Source organism: Spodoptera frugiperda, chromosome 30 (assembly GCF_023101765.2).
Source record: "Spodoptera frugiperda isolate SF20-4 chromosome 30, AGI-APGP_CSIRO_Sfru_2.0, whole genome shotgun sequence".
Taxonomy (NCBI): Eukaryota; Metazoa; Arthropoda; class Insecta; order Lepidoptera; family Noctuidae; genus Spodoptera; species Spodoptera frugiperda.
The window spans coordinates 13247081-13269455 of record NC_064241.1 but is presented as its reverse complement, the minus strand read 5'-3'; the positions used below and the strand labels follow the sequence as shown (position 1 = coordinate 13269455).

Here is a 22375-nt window from a genome sequence, read left to right as displayed (position 1 = left end):
AAATAAATCCCAGCCGCAGTATTTCATAGCTGTAGTTATTAGATATTCTGTGTGAGGAGACCGGGGCTCTTTGAGATCAAAGCGGTGGCAGGGTGGGGAGTCGGGGCGCGGTGGGGCTCGCGGCGGCGCTCAAGTGATCAAGCACTTTGAGGCAGTAACCGTGTTTGTGACTTTACATGTAACCAAATTAATTGTAGCGCCGAGTTTGGTGGTAATTGGGGAATCTCGGTTATGTATTGTTGTGGGATTAATATCTTCATTGATGGAGAATTTTCAATATTGAAATAGATTTTTGTGGTATAAAATGTGTCACCTAACTTAAGAGCGAGATAGTTAAATCAAAACATGTTTTAATGTCAAATGTCCCATCAATTCAAACATCATTTAATTATAATTTGTGAGCAAAACCTCGATTAGAATCTTTATTACTCTGCGATATGAGGTTTGAAAAACCGACAGCAACATAAATTCCGATTCAACTTCAAATACAAAAACGAGTTAGCGAGCCAGTGCCAATGCCAGTACCGCCATAAACTATTGTCGAGGGTCCAAAGTTTGAGAGCCCATCACAAATGTACGGCCGCGAGCTTAAATAAATAAGGCCTACAACCCTTCAACCCAAACAAGATTACAGCTGACTTACGTAAACTTTTCCCTCCGAGCCCCACTTCCCCGCACCTCCCGGGACCTCCGACATAATCCAGTTTGGCCCGTTCTCCTCGCAAAATGAAACGCTGCGAAAAATACCAACTTCGTTATGGCTGCAGCTAGGATTTATTAAATTCTTATTTCTTTATTCTTAAGGTTGAGTTTGCATTAACTCGGTGGTAGAAATGGATTGGTGTTTTATTTTTTTTAACCGTATCAAGTGAAGTTGAAAGTCGTTGTTATTATTTTGTGGGAATAATGGATTGTTTTGTATGGAAACTAGTGAAGGCAGGCTTTACTTTGTGTCGAGTGTGTGGGTAATTTATTTCTAGTATCGAGTGGGGATATAATGAATGTTTTCTAGTATTATTCCGTGCTTTGGAAGTGTGTCAGGGACGGGGCGGTCATTAATATGGTGGCGACGTTCACCCTGTACTGTATAGTAAACTCAGTAGTTTACTGTATACACGTGGAAATTACTGGCAATGGTTTGTTTCTATACATGTCGTGTAGGTATTTGTTGGTACCTATGTGTCGAATGTCAACTGAAAGGCACCTAGACTTCAGTGGCAGGTCACAAAGTACCTACTTGATGTGTTCTAATTTAAAGAAATATGTGTATCTAACTTCTACTTTCTCTTAGCCTTTTTTCTGCATGAGCTGCGGAGTATCTAGCGGGTTTACCGGGGCTCCGGTTCGAAAAGCAGGAGTAGGAACGGGGTGATTTTTAGTCAGTAAGATTTTGACACTCCCTCTCGCCTCGCCCAAGGCGAAAGAAGTTATTGGATGATTTCCCCCCTTGAAATAAGCATTTTTCGCATACGCAATGGGTCTTTACTTAATTCTGTTAAACGTGTTTATATGCACACGAAGCCACTATACTGCTTTTCATAGTCATTTATCTAGATGAATCCTTTGAAAAAATACATAAAATAATTGGAGCCATTAACTTGCTTTTCATAGTTCTTTATCTAGATGAATCCTTTGAAAAATAATCTAAAATAATCAGTATTTTCAAACAAATTCATTATAACATTCTACAACCGAATCTCCTAAACAACAACCGAATAAAACAAAGGCATTTGTCTCCCTTCAATAGAGTACGTTTCCATTGTGGCAGTACCTGTGGACAAAGAGCTGACGAGCTGGTACCCTGGCGGGGAGGGGGGGGGGCTGCGATAGGGCACGCCTCGAGGACCCTCGACCCTCACTCCGGCAGGAAGGCACCTTGTTACGGGTTTTTTTTTTAATTGATTCTATGCTGGTACGGTGTGTAGGGGGCTATGGTGAACTGGTATAGAACTGTTTGGAGTATAATATTTGTATTTTTAGCACCTTTGTCTAAGTAGGAGGTTGATCTAAACTCAAAGTTTAAAGTTTACAAAATTATCTTTTTAAAGTAAATATTTTTAGGTCGTTACCTAGTAATATAAACTTTGGGTGCTTTTCCTCCAGAGATCTGATCTGATCTGATGTAATAACTAAGCTGTGAAACTATCTGACCGTCCCACTGATACTAAGCTATGGGCGAAAGATGCGCAGCTCTAGTATGCGATGTATCTATAGTAAGGAAACCATCCGTACTACACATCCATAGCACGCATCTTTCCATATAGCAAAACATAGCTAAGCTGAGTCTGTTTCCACCAGTGCTAAGCTATGTGTACCGATGAATATGATTGCTGGAAGCCAAACTCTGATGCAAAACCCCCTTAATATTATTTGTTTCGAGTGTAGTTGTTAACGCTGTAGTGTATAATCATGTCGATACACAAACAAATAAAATCTTTAATTCTAGCAAATGTTGCCAAACTACACAGAGTTGTTTATCATTATACTTTACAAAATGATATCTATCTATATCTAAATATAACTAAAGGTAAAATCGTATTGCGTGCCGATCAAAGGCTCAGCGGGAGTGGCTCGGCTTTTGTTGGCTCTCTGCAGGAGACCTCTGCTTATGACACGCACCAATATTGGGGAGGTTAGAACAATGTCGCGAGTAAACGGTTTCAGATGTAATTCTCTTGTAGAGGTGGATCTGCTTTAACGAATATAGTTGGGGTTATTTTAGAAAATGTCACAGGGATATCTGTTAAATCGCTATGCGCCTCAACCTTCCAAAACCGTTACAATTTCTGTAAGCCCGAATCTACACTAGATACAACCATGAAATCACCGGAACACTGAAGTCTAGCGCAAAGTAATAAATCAGAAGAAATAATTAGAGGTGAAGTAATGAAAACGATAGTTTATACTTCTCTCCGTAAAATTCCACAAAAAGAGATTGCTTGAAGATTGATTAAGGTTTGCTCTCAATGTTTTCCTTCACCGTTTGTTAATGGTTTCTAAATAATCTTAGAAATTACATATAACTTGAAAAAAGCAATGCATTGACTGCACTCTAAACTGACCTTCGCAATGGTAACGTAATCTACGACTCCTTCAGCGTCGAGTATTCTCTTCACTGGTATAAAGAGCAAGAAAGCTACTTGATCGACTAACCACTTAAGAACCTTAAAACAGTCTTAAAGAAATGGAAACCACTAGTAGAAAGGTCAGACAGGAAAATTAATTCAGTATTCCATCCTTTGTACCTTTAGTTTATTCAGTCCCTAGCAAAGCAAATACAACTACACTGGGTATTCCCCGGGGCGCCGGGTGCGCGGCAAAGAGCCGGCGGGACTGGATCCCCTTTGTGACGTCACAGCGGTGCATCACACTGTCACAGACATAGAGATATACAGCTACAATGTTATTATTGCTAAAGTTACCTGTATTGTTAGAAGGAAAGGTTAAACATGCTTCTGTGACATGGTGCAATGAAATATTTGAATATTTTCAATATCTAGAAGCGATATAGTTTGTGTGGCTTGGATAAAAAATATCATTAATAAATTTTCGATATGATTTCTTCCCATATGTTGTGTTTTGGTATTCTTTATATCAGTTTATACCAACAATGTTAGTAACTAAAAAAACATATTTATTAAAAACCACTTGCATAGAATCTTTCATAGTGAATGTCTTTTGTGGAGTATGTCAATGTGGGGGTAAAAAGTAACAAACTCCTTTCTTAGTATAACAAGAATTATACTTCTACATAGATGTAGATTGTACAAGTACTCGTATTACTTTTGAAAACATAATTCCATGTAACGAGTAGCCCTTAAATAAGTCAGTACGTACAGCAGACTGGGCACTGAGCAGGCTCCATCAATAATGTACTTAGCATTAATTCAGTACGTAGGAAGCTAAACACAACCCGAGCGTACAGACTTAGGCACGCTTGAACCCATATTTATTTAACTCGAACAAAATACAGGACGAATGGAAAATATTTCACAAAGTGCTTACCAAAAAAAGCGTATAAAAAATTCAAAGGCTCTCCCCTCGAGGAGACCGGGACAGGTCACTCTCCCTCCCGTCCCCGGGGAGAGGGCGCCGCCCCTGCGAAATTAACTCGCCCTAACTCACCTGCCCTTTGAAGAGCCGCCTGTACACCTAAGCGATATACTCGCGCGTTGTAGTAGTGTTGTAGGATTTTACGAAAACTTCGTAAAAAGTATAAAATGACTTAAAAATTATGTACTTTGTATGGATCACATATTGCACTGTTAATTTTTGGCTTCTAGCTAAACTACTTAAACTTAGACAAGAAAACATTATTATAACTATTAGACACGTCAACATTGGTTTTTAGTTTTTTAATTTTTTAGTTTAGTTTTAAATATAATGTTGTAGAATTGATTTGTAATTGTTGTAATTTCAGTTAAATTATTAAATCACATATATGTAATATGCTCTTATACAACGGCAATATGTTCACAATTCAAATATAACCTTAACGAACAACAAAATCCACCATCCACTTCGAAAGGAATATTGAACCTTAAACTACCATTATTGTAAGGGTTTTGAAACAAAAGTCGTTTAATAAATCCTGTAAAGCCGTGGGCCCAACTACCTACTCGAATATACAGGAAAACATATATTTTGGGCAATATTTTCATAACCTTTGGGACCAAGGCTTCAATAATGAGAGGTAGGATTTTCTAGTGTATATTTTTATCGCAAAGGTTAAAGGTCTGTGACATAATAAGTAAATTAAGGTTTGTTTCACGTATATATAATGATGTAGATATTTTAAATTAAATGAGGAACTTCATAGGCCTTATGGAAGTTTTGTGGATGGATGGATTATTATCCATTAGGCTCATAGCATAAAACTTCCATCATCTTCCGTCATCGGTAAAAGTAAACAGATTTATTTATGGTGTAAGCCGGTGAACGATCAGATGGATCACCTGATGGTAAGCAATCGCTGCATCAACACCCAAAAGACCAGAGGCGTCATGAGTGCGCTGCCGCTCTTTTGGGGGTTAGGAATTTAAGGGTTGTTCGGGAATCGGGGATTGGGAAGACTGTGGAGTAGGGCACTTAGGCCTAAGTAACCTCACTTATACAACGAAACACATCGCAAGAGTTGTTCCACGCCGGTTTTCTGTAATTAATATAATATGCCACTGACATCACATTTCCACGTATATCAGCATCTCACACATAGATTATATTAAACTACTTTATCTCTGTAGATCCCGTGGGAAAAATTCCAATAAAACTGTTGGAAGGAAATGTTTTATCTCTCTGATATTTTTCTTAGACCCTTGTTCTTAGTAAAAGTGTTGTTCCAGGCCCTGAGCAATACATATAATACATACATATACGAATATCTGTACATAAAGTATTGTGTGCTATCAACGAAACTAGGGTACAATGAAACTGCGTGTTGTAGCGTTTTGTCGAAATATCGCGCAGCGTGTAGCGCGCGTGAAAGTAATCGATTCTATCTGTCGTGTCGTTGTTTCTAGAAATCTTTTCCTCGTTTTGTTTTGTTCTTCTTTTATGATATATTTGTCTGTGTTGGAGAAGACAGACAGATATATAAGTTTGAAAATGTTTATACTTAATTCTTGCCAATATATGCTTGCAACAGTTTTCGTGGCAACTTAATTAAACTTATCACACAATTGAACTAAAAAGTCATTATATTGATTGAGCTAAGCAAACACAAAAATTGTAATAATAGTATTGTAAAGCTGCACATAAAAAGGCATTTATTTCAATTTTAAACAAATATACACCTGTTTATTTTAATTAGCCCTCAAACAAAACAAATCCTGAACACACAAGACTAAATGAAACACCTGTAAAACAAACATCACTGAACTACACACATAAAACAATTACACACAACAGGACACACGCTACAATGTCATGCGCCTGTACTCTCCGCGGGGAGTCCGTCTCCCATAGAAATTGCAATTTCATTTCATTTTAATGCGACTGTTTACCTTCAATATAATCCAGTTAGGGGGTAGGCAGAGCCCCAGCCATTACGTATTTTAGTCACGGCACTCTTCTGTTAGACGAAACAAGGATAATATTTTAAAAACGATGCTTTTCGAGACATATTGTGTTTTCTTTTGTATTGGAGAATGGAGAAAGAAATATATTATAATAGTATATTTTGTATTGTGTTCCTTTGTGCTACGTGTTACATACTTTATGAGCTTCTATGTAATGGTGAAAGTACTGAATTGAAACGATTTATAAATGAAATATGTATTGTGTGAACGTGGTTTTTTATCTCGTTCTTCGTCAGGGTGTGCTATTCCATTACCAATATGAGTTGGTTTAGGTATTGCAAGACGCAAATCCAGGCAAGTCGGATTACGTAGCGGGTTACTGGGGCTCCTGTTCGAAAAGCTGAAGTAGGCATGGGGCGGATTTTAGTATGTAAGAGTCTGACACTCCTTCTCCTTCTCTCTTTCGGGAGAAGTCATCGAATGAAGACAGGATACAATATTGCTTGCACAATATATTTCACATAATGTCTTGTGTAGCTGTGTATAAGCCGTCTTCTCTCTCTATCTCCATCTTGAATAACGTAATTATATACATAAAATGACTATAACCATTAGAATATATTACATAAACAACAATCCCAATTCCATACACATCTACATAACCACAGCAAAACTTCTCACATGAACACAAACCCTTTAGTTTGACATAATTTACGATAATTCCGCGGAACTAATAAACAGGCCCCATAGCGAACCCATTAGCCACGGTTATGGCGACTATAACCATGATTTCATTAGCCATACTAGTTCATGGGGGCATGGGGCGGATACAGGGGTGCTTCGTTCATAAAAGAAATGTATTTCTTATAGATTAGTGGCGGGACAGGTCGCTGTGTCATTATATTGCGGATACTAAAGAAACGCTTAAATACAGTGACTGTGTGACATTCATTTAGTATTTTACTGACACTAATTGAGCGTATAGTTGCAGTGTGACTTTGGACCTTGTTTAAATAGAATAGAGGTGTCAAAATGGTGTGTATTTATTAAGCAAGTTATTGTCGCACTCAGACACATTTAATGATTACTTAAACTATTATTTAGTAACGATTTTGTAACAAGAACCATTGCTAAGTCTGGCTTAAGTAACCATTAAATTACTCTAAGTACGGCGGTTCGTGTTCAATTTTGTCATTCGTGTAAGATTTCTTAAATTGTGAAACCTTAAATACAATTTTAATAACAAATAACACGGTATTATCATATATGTGATACTAGAGACATAGAATAACCACTGCTTAAGGAAAAACGGACGCTAAAAATCTTATGAACCCTTACTGCGGCACACATTTAACTAAAAACGTAAAGGCTGTATATAAATACCAATAAAAGTGGACCCATTTACTAATACTGCAATGCCAGTAAAGTTCAAGGCTAAATACTATTTACTAGCATAAAGTTCAGCGCAATGCAGAACTATTTGTGTATAGTATTAGCAGGCGCTAGGCGGCGAGCTACACGCGCTGTTACCTCGCCGCCTAGCTTATTCATGGCGCGGCTATTAATCATAATATAGCGAATATTTATAGCGGCAGATGTTTAGAATTATTTCTTACGTGAAATATGCTGGGTGTTTCTAGAAGTGTGGTATTTTGGTAGGAATGTTTAAAATTTTAGCGCCATACTTAGGGACGTTAGATGGTTGCTTAACCCAGTCCTTAGCAATTGTTTTCGATACAAAATCGTTACTAAGGATTAATTTAAGTAGTTATCAAATATCTCTGAGTGCGGCAGTGAATATTTTAACGTGTAGTAACGTACGCGTTTTAAGATTTTTTCTTCTTTAATTTGAGTACCGATAAAAACAAATGAATATAAGTTTATCACTGTACTTATTATAAAAAATAATCTGTTATTAAGTGAGAATCAAACTCGAATTAGGATATTTTGTGAAACTAAAAGAATACAATTTTACGAAAACAACAATTGAAAGTGGAAATGGCGATTACATTGTTGGACAATACTTACATAATAAATACTTTACAACATAGTATTATTTAATAGCCAAAGGCTCGACCCTCGACCTCTGCGACCATTATTTAACGGCACAACTACAACAACACAGTCACGTGAGCACAGAACTAGTCGCGCCAAGTTCGTGCTCGCGTGACTCTTGTACTACTGGGTCTAGCAGTAACTGTGTTTGGGCACGAAATCGATCGATATATATCAATATATATGTATATACAACGCTCTACTTGGGAAGACTAGAAGTTTCCACCGTGCGAATGTATTTGAAGCTATTTTTAGATAGATGTGGGCTGAAATATGAATAAGTTATGAGACCGAAATAAGTAATATTTTTTGTTGAAAAATTACAATATATTTACATTGTACATACTCGTACTTAATCTGTGACGAGTAACAGCATGACGTCTATCTATTGGGTAGCCAAAAAAATGAAACCATTTTTATCTGCATTTCAATTCATTATTCGTTTGTCGATTCGAGTGTCCATGGGCGCCGACGATTACTTACCATCAGGTGATCCGTCTGCTCGTATACCGGCTTATCCCATAAAAAGATTATTTAAAACAGAACAAGATGTCTATCGACTTCAGAATCTAATCTAAAAACCGTTTAGTTCTGTCTGCATTGTACGAAAATTGAATAGAGAGACACGTAGCAATCGTAGGCTCGTAGCACCTGGCTACGGCGTAGCACACTATACTACGACGCGACGACGTAAGGCTTACATAAGTACTTTAATATTAAGTACGGTACCGTACACATATAATTGTGTTATAATTACTACAAAAAAATGTCACTTTAATATAATATACCACTATAAACCACCACCTACTAACTACGATCTGATTACATGCCTACCATTTCTTTAGCTTAGTATATCTAGAATTTTCTTCGTAGAAACTTAACGTTTGTATAGTATAACCTTTCCATTAGATCTAAGAATAGACTTTCCATGAATAGCCGTCCCTGTTAGCCTGTATTGATTGTACTAGCCCAGTGTTCCAGAATACACCTACACACTCTTATAGAGCAAACATCTATGAACCTCTTTGTAATTCTGTGAGCCTGGTACCTGCGACCATATGTTCGTACATTAATAACTCTTATGTTGATAGAATAAGGTTCATTATGGATGTTTTTTATGAGATAGTGAGGCAAACGAGCAGATGTAACATCTGATAATAAATAATTAACCTCGCTCATACACATTTTGCCTTTAAGGAATTGGGTTTTAGGGGAGGGAAGAAATTGGGCCTCCGTAACCTCACTCACATGGCGAAATATAACCCAATCGTTGTTTCACGCCACTTTTATGTGATGCCTTGGTATCAATCGACTCGAGTCAGACCATTCTGACCGTGCATGACTCTGCCACGTAGAAAATGAACTTTTATGTCAATGTAGTAAGGTTCATTATTGATGATGTATGTGTACATGTGTGTTTGAGTTGGTTTGTTCATTTGTCCGTTATGAAGAGTGCTTGTACTCGTATCGAGTGGGGTTCAGTTCAGCCTCTTGTAAGCTAATTGATTACGAAAACTCGGAGTTGTGTTTATTTATACATCGGAGCGTATTAATGGAGGGATACTATTCGAGTGGGGTTCTAGTATCATTTAATAAATGTATGGTTTTGTTTTATGAGTCTAGGCAACATTTGAAGCGTATTGCTATTATAATATTGGCTAAAAATTAATTGTTCGTTTGAACACGAAACTGCTGAAAGATGTCCAGATGACCATACACATAGATTATGCCCGAATGACGCGATTTTTCCTTTAGACTTAAATTTATAATAAGCTGAGTTTCAGTAATGAGCAAGTAGACATTTCTAAATGTACTAAAATTAAGTGTAATCAAAAGCAAATGTACTTCAAAATTATGAGCACGTACGCTAGTCTCACGGTCGCAGCGACTTGTAATAAAGTCCACTAAGCCTTCGCTCACAACACGAAGGCACTGCAGGCGAAGGCAGGCGGAGGCTACACGCGACACTTCCGGTCTCGAATGGTTCGCTTGATTACTTATACTGAAATATTCTGAAAGTCGAGGGGCAAGTCACAAACGAAGGGAACTTTGATTTCATTTTACAAGTGATGTATGAGTGAAAGTTTCAAGTTGAATTTCTTTGATTCAAAACAGTGATCGTGTTGATAAAATTGATAATGAAAAAACTGTTTTTGAAATTATAAAAATACGTAATCATCATCATCATTGATTGCTGATGTCACAAGACATCCACTGCTGAACATAGGCGTCCCTCAATAACTACCAGATAAGCCGGTTGGAAGTGACCTGCATTCAGCGTAAAAAACCTAATTTTGCAATTAATTCATTAGGAAAGAAAAACACTTACAAAATGTCAATATCAAAGTAATTAATTTCCAAACATTAACATGACGTCCATCAGAAAGATTTAGCTCAAATCTTTAAACCTTTAAATTTATTCATATGAGCCATACACCAAGTCTATAGTTCTATCGTCATACTTTCACAACTTGTACCACACAAACCCCTCAAAACCTCTAACGTTTTCACCATAACCTCGCCATGACCCACCGCAGCCTTGGCCCAACATTACATTTCATTATAATGCCGAGCGATCAAATGTTTTGCTTTGCTTTATCGCTTTTTAATATACTACATTATATTGCTACATGAAAGGGTTCCCAGTAAACCCAAATTGTGAGCAAACAAGACGCCATAGGTATTGTTGTTGTTGAGTTTACAACATATTATGAAGTTATTACGCGGTATGAAAATGTACATGTTATTATTACCGTGAAATAATATCGTTTGTGTTCATAATTAGCAAAATGAGACATCGCCTTTGCGTATTAATTCTTGAGTAGCAATAGAGTTAAGTAAAACCTTTTACTAGACCAAGTTTTTAAGACAAGTAAAACTTTTTTCAAAAAAAGGGAACCGCCTTCTGTAGTTAAATTGCGAACCATCAGATAATATAACTATTTCTTCTAGTCTGAAAAACAAGATGCTGAAATCGTTACAGCCAAAAGCGAGATAATCGCACACAAACATACATACAGCATATTACATATTTGATTCGAAGTCGGGTAAAGAGGTGTAATTACTTCGTCTTTAATTACACAGCATTGAATTGGCAGCATTCTCATATTTCACAAATATACATCGATAGACAAACCTAATCTATCTTAACCTGACATTGACAAAAAGAAACATCTCCCCAGCCTAATAACAATGACATGGCTTCTCCCAGGACCTTTTCCTTCCCAAATCGACTTCCCAACAGAGCGGTGCCACCTAATCACTCTTTTTTCTTTCCTTCCGCGTTTTTACCTTTTCTCATTGAAATTCTCTTTTCGTGCGAACTCTTAGGAAAGGGATTTTCCGCCCTTCACGTTTCTAACGAGGCTGTATACAAAGGAGGGTAGGCAGGGAAGAATTGAACGGCTTCAGATGATTACTTCCTCCAAATATTGGGGATTGGATTTATTCTGGTTGGCACGTAATAGTAAACTGGTTAGTTATTAAATTGTTTCTTTCGGATATTGGAAGGAACCGTACTGAGATGAAAATCACGGTTTATTAGTTAGCTAGCTCTACTAGTTTCGAGTCACAGACGACTCTTCATCATACGATTACCGATAATTCGATAATAAAATGTATTGCTTATATCAAATTTCCTTATTTCTTATCGAAGACGATACAAAACAAAAATGCAACACACGAATAAACAATAAGACCCCCAACTTATTTCCAAAATGTCATAAATTATATCACGTATTATCGAGAAACGTTACAAAACATAAGATAATGGCCTCCCCGGGCTTACAACATTTCTCTCGTGATTGAACGAGTTTTTTTGCGAAGGAAAAATGAGAACGCGTAGTAAGCCGGCCGTAATGGCGCCGGCGAGGGTGCTACAAATTGGATTTTGGTTAAACAAGTTGTTACAATTACTGTCTTTATACCGACTGCCGGCGGAAAATGTCAATCACACTGCAGGATGGAGGATCGTGAGTTTAAAAGTAATGAGACTGAATTGTAGGACAAATAGTTCGGGTTAATTAGCTGTTTGGGAGAAAGTATTTCTGATAAATAAGCTACGAAATGTTGGACTTTTTATTACCAATGTAACGTTATTACATTGCTAGACTACAGCACGCATTTATATGTCCGTTGAGGATAAAATGGGTTTCGTTTCGATATTATTTATCGACCCATGAATAAACAATGAACATGGACCATGACAAAGCGAATAATTTAAATATTTTCATTGAACGGTTTATAAACGTCGACGTTTCTGAATTATTTATTTGTGTGAACGTTTGTGGTGTTTTACTAATTGATTAGTAATTTGTTTGTGTTCAAAAGGACTCTGAATCATCTTTGGAACTCGAAGCTCTCGTAATAAGACCACTCGGGACAGAGGAACGACAACTAACAGAAACAAAGATCGACTCACAATCCTTTTGAAACATTACAGCATCCCCCTTTGTCATGAAATGATAATACAATGATCATTTCTGTTTGTTGTCAGGTTCCGAACTCCCTCTCGAGGTCCCGCCGAAGGACGACGCGTAAATGTGTGAGCGACACGCGAATATCACACCGAGGGCCACCCTAGCCCTCCTCTGAAGATGAGCACAGCACCCCACAACAGATAGAATCGTATAAACGTGATACAAATAATCCAAGATGGCGGAGGGACCACAATCGATATGGCAGAAGATCGACAACGCGGTCATCCCGATGGTGAACCTGGAGGTGCGGGAGGTGCGGGAGATACTGTGGGAGAAGATCAAGGAGCCGACCTCGCAGAGGAAGATCATCCTGGTCATCGTGTCCATAGCGCTGCTGCTGGACAACATGCTGTACATGGTGATCGTGCCCATCATCCCCGACTACCTGCGGTACATCGGCGCCTGGGGCGAGGCAGGGTATGACCACGTGGTCACTCTAGCGCCCTACAAGGAAGGCAATAAGACTATCACACCGACCAAAATCATCCCAGCATCGCATGAGGGCCAGGACTCGGCGACAGGCGTCCTATTCGCCTCGAAAGCTATCGTACAACTCATGATTAACCCATTCTCTGGTGCCTTAATCGACCGCATCGGGTACGACGTGCCCATGATGATCGGACTCATCATTATGTTCCTCTCCACATCGATCTTCGCCTGCGGCCGGAGCTACAGCATGTTGTTCTTTGCGAGGAGTTTGCAAGGAGTAGGCTCGGCCTTCGCTGATACATCGGGACTTGCGATGATAGCGGACAGGTTTACTGAAGAAAACGAGAGATCTAAAGCTCTTGGGATTGCTCTAGCCTTCATCAGCTTTGGTTGCTTAGTCGCTCCCCCATTCGGAGGTGCTTTGTACCAGTTCGCTGGGAAAGAGGTCCCATTCCTGATCCTAGCGTTGATATCATTGATGGACGGGTTCATGCTACTTCTGGTAATGAAACCGCTAAAAACGCAGATCAAAGAAGCTAGAGAGCCTAAGCCCGTGAGTACTCCAATCTGGAAGCTACTGATGGATCCTTACATCGCGGTCTGCGCAGGCGCACTGATGATGTCTAACGTAGCTCTGGCCTTCCTTGAGCCAACCATATCGCTCTGGATGGAAGACAATCTGACCAAAGACAACTGGAAGATCGGAATGATTTGGCTGCCTGCATTCTTCCCGCACGTGCTCGGTGTGATCATTACTGTCAAAATGGCGAAGAAATATCCTCAGCAGCAGTGGCTGATGGCAGCCGGTGGCCTGGCCCTGGAAGGCTTGTGCTGCTTCATAATACCATTCGCAAATTCATACAAAATGCTGATGATACCTATCTGTGGTATTTGCTTCGGTATCGCCCTCATCGACACGGCGTTGCTGCCTACCCTCGGTTACCTAGTGGACGTGCGATATTCATCTGTGTACGGGAGCATCTACGCCATCGCCGATATATCGTACTCCTTCGCGTACGCTGTGGGCCCCATCATTGCTGGAGAAGTGGTGGAAGCTATAGGGTTCACTGCTTTGAACCTGTTCATCGCCTTCAGCAACCTCTTGTACGCTCCAGTGCTCATGTACCTGCGGCATATCTACGACTTCAAGCCGTTTGAGAACGAGGCCAACATCCTCATGGCTGACCCACCAGACAAGGAGTACCAGACCTACAGCCTGCAAGACCAGCGACCAGTGAACGGGGAGTATAAAAACCATCTCGAGTACTCGAACGTGTCAGGGCAAGTGGCTGGGACTGAGGAGTCCAACGTGGATTCGGGTGCCGGGTACAGCTACGACCAGTCCTACCAAGGAGGGTATCAGAACTACAGCCAGGGGTACGAGCAGCAGCAGCAGCCGCAGCAGGGCTACCAGCAGGAGTACCAGGAACAGTACAGTCAGCAGCGGCAGCTCCCTGCGCAGCCGCAGGCCCCCGCCAGCAACCCGTTCCGGGCCGGCACCGCGGCGGCCGCGCCCGCGCCGGCACCTGCGCCCGCGCCGCAGCCCACCATCAAGAACCCCTTCAGGCAAGGCTTCTAAACTCACTCCAGAATCAGTGTTGTTGTCGATATTTTTGAATTTACTTGTTGTGTAATTATAAATGTCCTATTTGGGTAGACGTCAACTGTTCGGTACACTTGCTTGCGATGTTACGCGTCGATCTATTTACAAGCATAAAGTACAAACATTCAACTTGCAGGAAGCTTGTTTGTGACAAGAAATTATACACATATTTTCTTAAAAACAAAGTAGAACAATATCTTGTAAGGTACCATCGCAGGCGGGTGTAGCGACACTTGGCAATAGTACTTCGATCACTGAGCCGTAATGTATCGGCGCGTTATTATATGTCTGATAGATGTCTATATAGCTGTGCTTGTAACGTAGACTATATGCCGGGTGCACTGGCAACACTACTTTTATTGATTAGATGAGTAAACAAGAATAATATCTTGAAGAGAACTGAGGTTTTGTACTGAGTGAATTGAAGATTTGTAAAGAAAAATAATAAGGTAATGAAGATGAAACACGCGTGGGAAAATGATATGAATGGTCAAAGGAGTCTGGAAAACACCATGGACCGTGAAACTATGATGGTAAACTAAAAGTATTGTTGCCAAGCCCGTTGTTTTCTTGTTGATTAATATTCTGATATAAACAACTGTTATGCCTTTTAATAGTATATAGAACTATATCTGATGTGAGAATTATATAAACTATAACATTTATATGTGTATAAGGAGATTCAAATGTGGAGGTACAGCAAATGCGGAGGACGATATTACGCACGTTGAACCACATTGGTGGATATACAACCTTATTATAAAGATAATAAGGATCAGAATGCGTATGAAACTAGTACTCAGATAAAGATCCTCCGTTTTTGGCGTGTTTCTATAAATATAAATGTACTAAACTCGGGAAAAGAACCATATTTAATGGAACATACAAATTCTAACTATTAAAGTTTTTCCCACTGTTATATCGCTAAGTAGTCGATAGCTATAGTTTAAGGTAGACATTTTAAAAGTTCAGCACGAGTATGATACACGCACTCACTACGTAAGGGCCTAAATATTTATTTGTAACTCTCGGCACTTACTGGCGACACTACAGCGTGTTGCCAGAACTCACATTAATGGTCAGACAACACCCTGTAGAGGACGCCAACCAATCGTAACTGTCGCGTGGACGTTACGATACCTGTACATAATCATAAACATATCAAAATAGTTCTTATCGTACATAAATTAAATCTCAAAATGCGATGTATCTTAAATATATTTTTAGAAATTTAAAATGTATGTCGTATGCTAACCCAGCAATACTAAGCTAAGTATCATCGTATCTCGCTTCGATATCAATTAATTCGATAAATATCAATTAAAATATCAATTAGATATAGTATAGTATAGTCAACGTGATAAGTTGCAACCAAGGTAACGAAACATATCAGAATCTTTTGATTCACGTAGGTTAAGTAAGCTTATATAGACTTATACATTAATTATAAATTATATATATAATTTACGAGGTATATTTTGTGTAAGTGTACAGTAGTTAGTATGTGTTTCTGTCGTTGACTTTACTGAGGTAGGTTCGTACCATCAGCACACAGCATGGCGCTGTCGACAGGCCGGGGGGAGCTGGCAGGGGACTTGATTGAGGGAGAATGGTTAAATATCGTATGTTGGAAATTAAAGCTTGAGTATATCGTTGATGAATGAAAGACTAATAAAATCAAATGCATCATTAATAAAAACTAAATATAATAACTATGAGAAATGTGAAAATTTTGATGAAAGAAAAAGGCAATGGTGATCGTAAACCTAATTAACGATATATAATATACAATACATTATGTATTGGATGCATACAATTATAAAATATCTAAAAAGAGTTGAAAAAGTATTTGAATAGAAGAGGGTTGTTAAAAGAAATGGAATAGAAGTCCGGGGGCTCCTCCCGACCGACCGACACGAATAACATTTCGCAGACGACTGAGCAACAAGAGTCAAAATTAAAAGATAACTAAAATAATTGTACAAGAAAACGTGACGCGCCCGATATGTCAATTGAGAGTGTATAAAGTTAAAAAAAAGTGATTATTGTGAATAAAAATTATTCGTTAAAAGTTATTACTGTCGTAAACGTTGCTAAGGTTAATCAGTTGCCGTTCCCATGGAAACCAATCCGGTACTTATAGTGTTTGAGTTAGAAAGTGGTACTTTAAATGATTTGTGGTTTAGTACCCAGCCTGCAGAGTACAATAGAGACCGTAGCAGTTGTCAGGAGCACACACACTTAATTGTTTCGCACAAACATTTTCATACTTTCAGACTATTAGGTAGAGGGAGAGAGGAACTATTTTTTTAGATCGACAAGTCATTTGGGAGGTACATGTTCAAGTGATTTATACGTAAACAACTTCAACGTGTACTAGGGCTGGTTATTGAATTCAGAGTAAATGTGTGTTTACGGTAATACCAAGCTTGTTACGGAGGATCAAAGGACCTCTCTCGCACACGTATTCGTAAGTTTAGAGTCAATTTTCGTGTCAAATTCTCCCGAAATTCAATTAATTAGTAGATTGTGAGCACAAAGACGTAATATTTATTGTACGAGTATATTTAAGTATGTAACTTGCTAAGTGAGTTCTGATCGTTATATGTGTTACAAAGTTATAGTATAATTATAACATAACATATAACAAACGATTTTTAAACGAGAATTGAAGAGATGCGCAATAACAAATGATATAAGGTACAACCAGTGTGATTAAAAACATTAACTGCTAAAAAATCCCCAGGATTTCTCAACTATGTGACATCTTTTAAAAGTAAGGGAGAAGAATGAAATATAATGGTAACTAATAAAATGATCTCAATTCTCAGACAGCTAACTACTCTCGATCAGAACCCACCAGCGAGTTTTAGATAGCAGTGTATTAAGTTGTGTATTGTGGGAATTATATTATACATATAATTGTGTACTATTTGTGTACTATTATATCAGCAATAAACGCCAGTATCGCAGACATATCACTAGGTTTAAGATATACAATCTACAATTTTATACTTATGCGTATATTTTTTGATAATACGATTGTCATATTAATTATATTAGTATTGTATTGTATACACCATCTTCCGTGATTTATACGAGCACAAGTTTTACAATTATGTATTTTTATTTCCTACTAGTATTTTAAATTTTATATACAGTGAAACCTCGTTAAGTGAGACTTCAAGGGATCTTCAAATTGGTATCACTTATAGAGGTATTCCACTAACCCAGTGTCTCAGATAACCAGGTATAAATAAACATTTGTCTCATTTACAGAGGGTTTCATTAATGGAGGTGAACATACGGGTTATTTTACATAATCAGGTGTGATTCTTAAATAAAACCAATGTGTTATGTGCACATTATAAATGAATAAGAATAAGTAAATCGACAAACAAAACGGTGTTGTCTCAGTTAATGAGGTTTATACATCTAAAATTAACTTACTGTCTCAGTTATAGAGGTAACTAAGATGATAAATCGAAAGAACGAATCCCAGATATAGAGGGTTGTTTGTCCCACTAATAGAGGTAATTCAGTGCCAATGGGTAGGGACCTCAGTATGAGTTCCATTTGTGGAGGTTTCTCACTTATCCAGGTCCCACTTAACCAAGTTTCACTGTATATAATATGTAGTTGTATAAAACTCTATGTATTGTTTCAAAACTATGTATAATTTACATTGTAATCTCTGTATTTGGGTGATTCTACAAAAAAAAACACACAAAAAGTTAACGGCGTCATTATCCTCAACCAAAAGTTAACAATTCTGCCGATTGAAACACAAAATTTGAAAACCAATCCTATCAAAATGAGGATGATAATAAGCTACCACGATGCTTAATGAAGCGGGAGAATAATGACTTGTTAAATAAAACTTAAAACTTTTTGAAGAAACACCCATTCATTTATTTTATTTGAATTATCTATTTTAAATCGTTTCCCAGTTTCATTTAGTATTCGTATAACTATTTAGATATATAATTTAAACATGAATTATACAATAGCTCTTCTATAACACGAATCTCAGTATAATTTAGCTTTATATCTTCAAACGCTTTCAAATGTAGTCTTTTAAAATATTTAGTGACTAGAATATCCTAGTGTTAGGTAAAGTAGTTCCCTTAAGTTCCAAGTTATATCTTGTGCCATCTTTTATCTCTTTAATATTAATCCAGTGAGGAATATTGAATCATTAAATATAGTATATAATATGTATAATATCTATTCAAATCAATTTTGTTTCTATATGTATAAATTATATTAATATTTATAAAATGTACTGAAGAAATTTTATACTAATTATAAATATCTAAATTATATAAAATTCCAGTTTAAAACAATATTATACATTTTTTTATAATATGTATAAGCAAAATATAAAATTTGTTGGGTTATAATTCATATGAAAAAGTTTTATATAAATGGTGTTTCGATATTTCTCATTGGATTGACTAAGATTGTATCGTTGCTAACACTACGCACAATGTTAGTATATCAATGTTCTAGCTTCGGCTTGTGTACATTATCCGTTTGGTAGTTTGTTCGTTTGTAACTGTAGACGTAGTCGTTGTGAATCTTACTCTTATCTCGATGTTTCACACGAAATGTAACTGCAAACATTACATTCTACGAGTTATTTATTATACAATATATTTATTATACATTATATTTATACAATAAAGTCACTGTATTAATTATTATACTGCAATATCTATATACCACAATATTGGTTGAATTAGGCAGTATATCTATATTACCTGAAAATGAAGTCTTGCAAATATTTATACAAAAAAGATCCATGTATAAATATCTTCTATATATAAAATTCAATTGCTGTTCGTTAGTCCGCTAAAACTCGAGAACGGCTAGACCTGTTTGGAAAATGTTGGTCCTGAATTATTTGTGGAAGTCTAGGAAAGGTTTAAAAGGTCAGAAAAAAATGTTCGAGGTGGCACGAAGTTGGTCGGGTCAGCTACATCCCTTCCATGTACACGGACTATTATATAAATATTATTGTACGATTATCGTATTGATATCAGGATATTTATAAATTAAAGTTATACTGTGAACTATACTACTAGTAGTAATGTTTGCAGCTACTTTCAGTTTAGGTCAGTACCCGTCCGTTAGTTCTACTCTATCTATAAAGTACTATTAGGAGCTCGTTTCATCGTCTACCTACATCTAAATCATTATCCTAATTACTTATAATCTACATTTCCAACAGTCATATAATGTATATTTTTATTTTTACCTTACCTCTGAAGTAGACGCTGCTATTTTCCATAATTTAAACATCCCTAGTAGATATATTTTGCATTAAAATTTTGAGCATCATAGAGTAGTTGATGTTTTTAGAATTATTTAATATTAATTACAGTGGTAATTAAAGTTGAACTTGTAAATATATCAGTCGAACACCCACACAAGTACGAGTGATAAGTACAGTAACATATAGAATAGTATATACTGTATAAGTCATTATTTAAATCGCATACATAGAGACATAATTCTTAATTACACATCGTCACGTCTCAATTCATTCTAGATTATGTTTAAATATCACTGTTATAAAGGTTATTTTTAAATGTCACATGTTTTTTGACTTCAAGTATGATTTAAGTACAGCCACTTTTTTATAAGTTATATGTAAAAAAATATTCCAAAAGACGTACTCTATCTATCTTCACCGACTTTAAAACGAAAGTGTAGCATTTCATATAAATTAAGTCATTCCAATATCTAGTCATTTAAAATTATAATCTCATTATAATGTATCAGCTGTTTTATCAGACAGCTTATAATTATAAGTATAGAGTAATTATAAGAATTATTATAATTACTGAATAAGTACTTATAGTCGCTTCTAGGCTAAGTTTATCACAAAGATATTATACTTGAATACCTCAAATTTATAATTTCTTCGTCACTTTAGTTTAGTTTAGACATTGTTGAATATTAGTATAAATATGCTTATAGCTTGTTCAAGTTCGATATTTTGAAATATCGTAACTTAAAACAAAATTTAAAATTTATTAATAATGTATAATTTTAGTTTTGAAAAGTATAATTATTATACGTTAGCATTTGTAGCTTACATTTAAATGTGTATAATTACAATTTAAAATAATCGTATTCTAATTATCGATATCGAGTATTGAAATATGATAATTGTTTGTTAGGATACAATATATAAAAAATATTATATTATTATATATTCCATAATAAATATCTATGTATGTATTTTAAATAAAATATTATTTCTGTAAACTAATTATAACAAAAATATATATTTAATCTATCTTTTCAATATGTATAAATATCTATGTATGTATAATATATTATATTCGTATAATATTTATTTATTGAAGCTTAGCGTAATTATAAATCTAGATTAAAATTATAATCATCTTAAATTATTATTATAATCTTATAAGTAGCTGTATAACATTATACATACTCATGCAAACATTCTAGTCTTAGACTTTAGACATTAGAGAATAGTTGAACACTTTGAAAATGTAAAATACTAACTAATTGTTATTTTTAAACTCGTGATATAATTTTGTTGTTTGAAAATTAATATGTTATGGCTTATTGAATAGCTATGTAATATATCCGGTTGCTCGTTTAGATAATAATGTACACTGACAAATATGGTACAATGTTTAAAAAAGTTTAAAATTTGAAGACAAAGTCTTTTAAACTAATTTAAAAAGAACTCAGTTTTTAAACTACAGCGAGGGAAATAACAACAGCCTGTATGTGCTGAGTTCGTGTTGTCAGTGTGTCATGTTTGTCAGTGTAGTTCAGTGTATATCGTATCTTACTAGTGCGTGGTAACGAAACTATCAACATTATTAGATAACTAACAAAATAACATGTAACCGTACATTATTCTATTCTAGTTGTATGTAAAGTGGTCGAAATCAAAATCAGTGATCGAATAAAATTGTTACGACAAAAAATAATATTTGTTTTTATTTTTACAGCACCTATACAGATACTATTTTTTTATCTAATTTATAGTTACTTACAACTAACATTGGTAACCATAATATTATACCCGAATATACAGGTAGTTTAATTTTCCATTTATAAAATTAATAAATTGAAGATAATGTTCTAGTACCAAATATACATCGAAAGGTAATTTACAAGTTTACGGGGAGTCACTAGATACTTCCAATCGACCTATCTGGAAGTTTTTGGAGTGATATCTATGTTCAGTAGTGGACGTCTTATGGCCGATTTATGATGACGATGATCCTTTAGGGAACAGTGAATAAAGTTCCCTAAGACAAGTAGGATCGTCCAACCAGGCGAGGTGACCGTACCTCGCGGGCTTTCTGCCTCACTGTTGTTCATCGATCGTCTATGTGCGACGTCTGTTATCTGTCATTTGTCGTGTGTCGCTACAATCCTTTTTAAAATTACAATTTGTATAAACATGACATACCTACCCAAATAAAACAATCTATATACCACTACCAAGGCTTCCTTTACATCAAACTTAAATTCACAATATTTCAAAGGCAGTTAAAGATAAGTTTGACTTATCTCATTAAAGTACTTTAAACCACAAAACTTCACTTCGAGTTGTAACTTACAAACTCATTCGAGAACTCGTAGTAACTACAAACGTTATTCCAAATTCAAATCAACCAATTAGATAGACACCCATCGATACTCGATTAACTTCAGACGAAAATAAACCTTACCCTTTGAACGCACATTTCAATTTTAAATAGCATAGAAAATTCTCTTTAAGCAAAGCTTTACCAAAT

General features: G+C 36.3%; 1 protein-coding gene across 1 annotated transcript in view; it reads left to right on the top strand.

The window, feature by feature from the left end:
- Positions 1-21559, top strand: part of LOC118269608 (vesicular acetylcholine transporter) — a 36539-nt gene extending 14980 nt beyond the window's left edge. Inside the window, exon 3 of the mRNA XM_035584791.2 lies at positions 12568-21559. Within this exon, the coding sequence (XP_035440684.1) occupies positions 12726-14558 (1833 nt within the window). The 5' untranslated portion in view covers positions 12568-12725 and the 3' untranslated portion in view covers positions 14559-21559. The remainder of the gene's footprint in view (positions 1-12567) is intronic.
- The last annotated feature ends 816 nt before the right edge of the window (positions 21560-22375 follow it).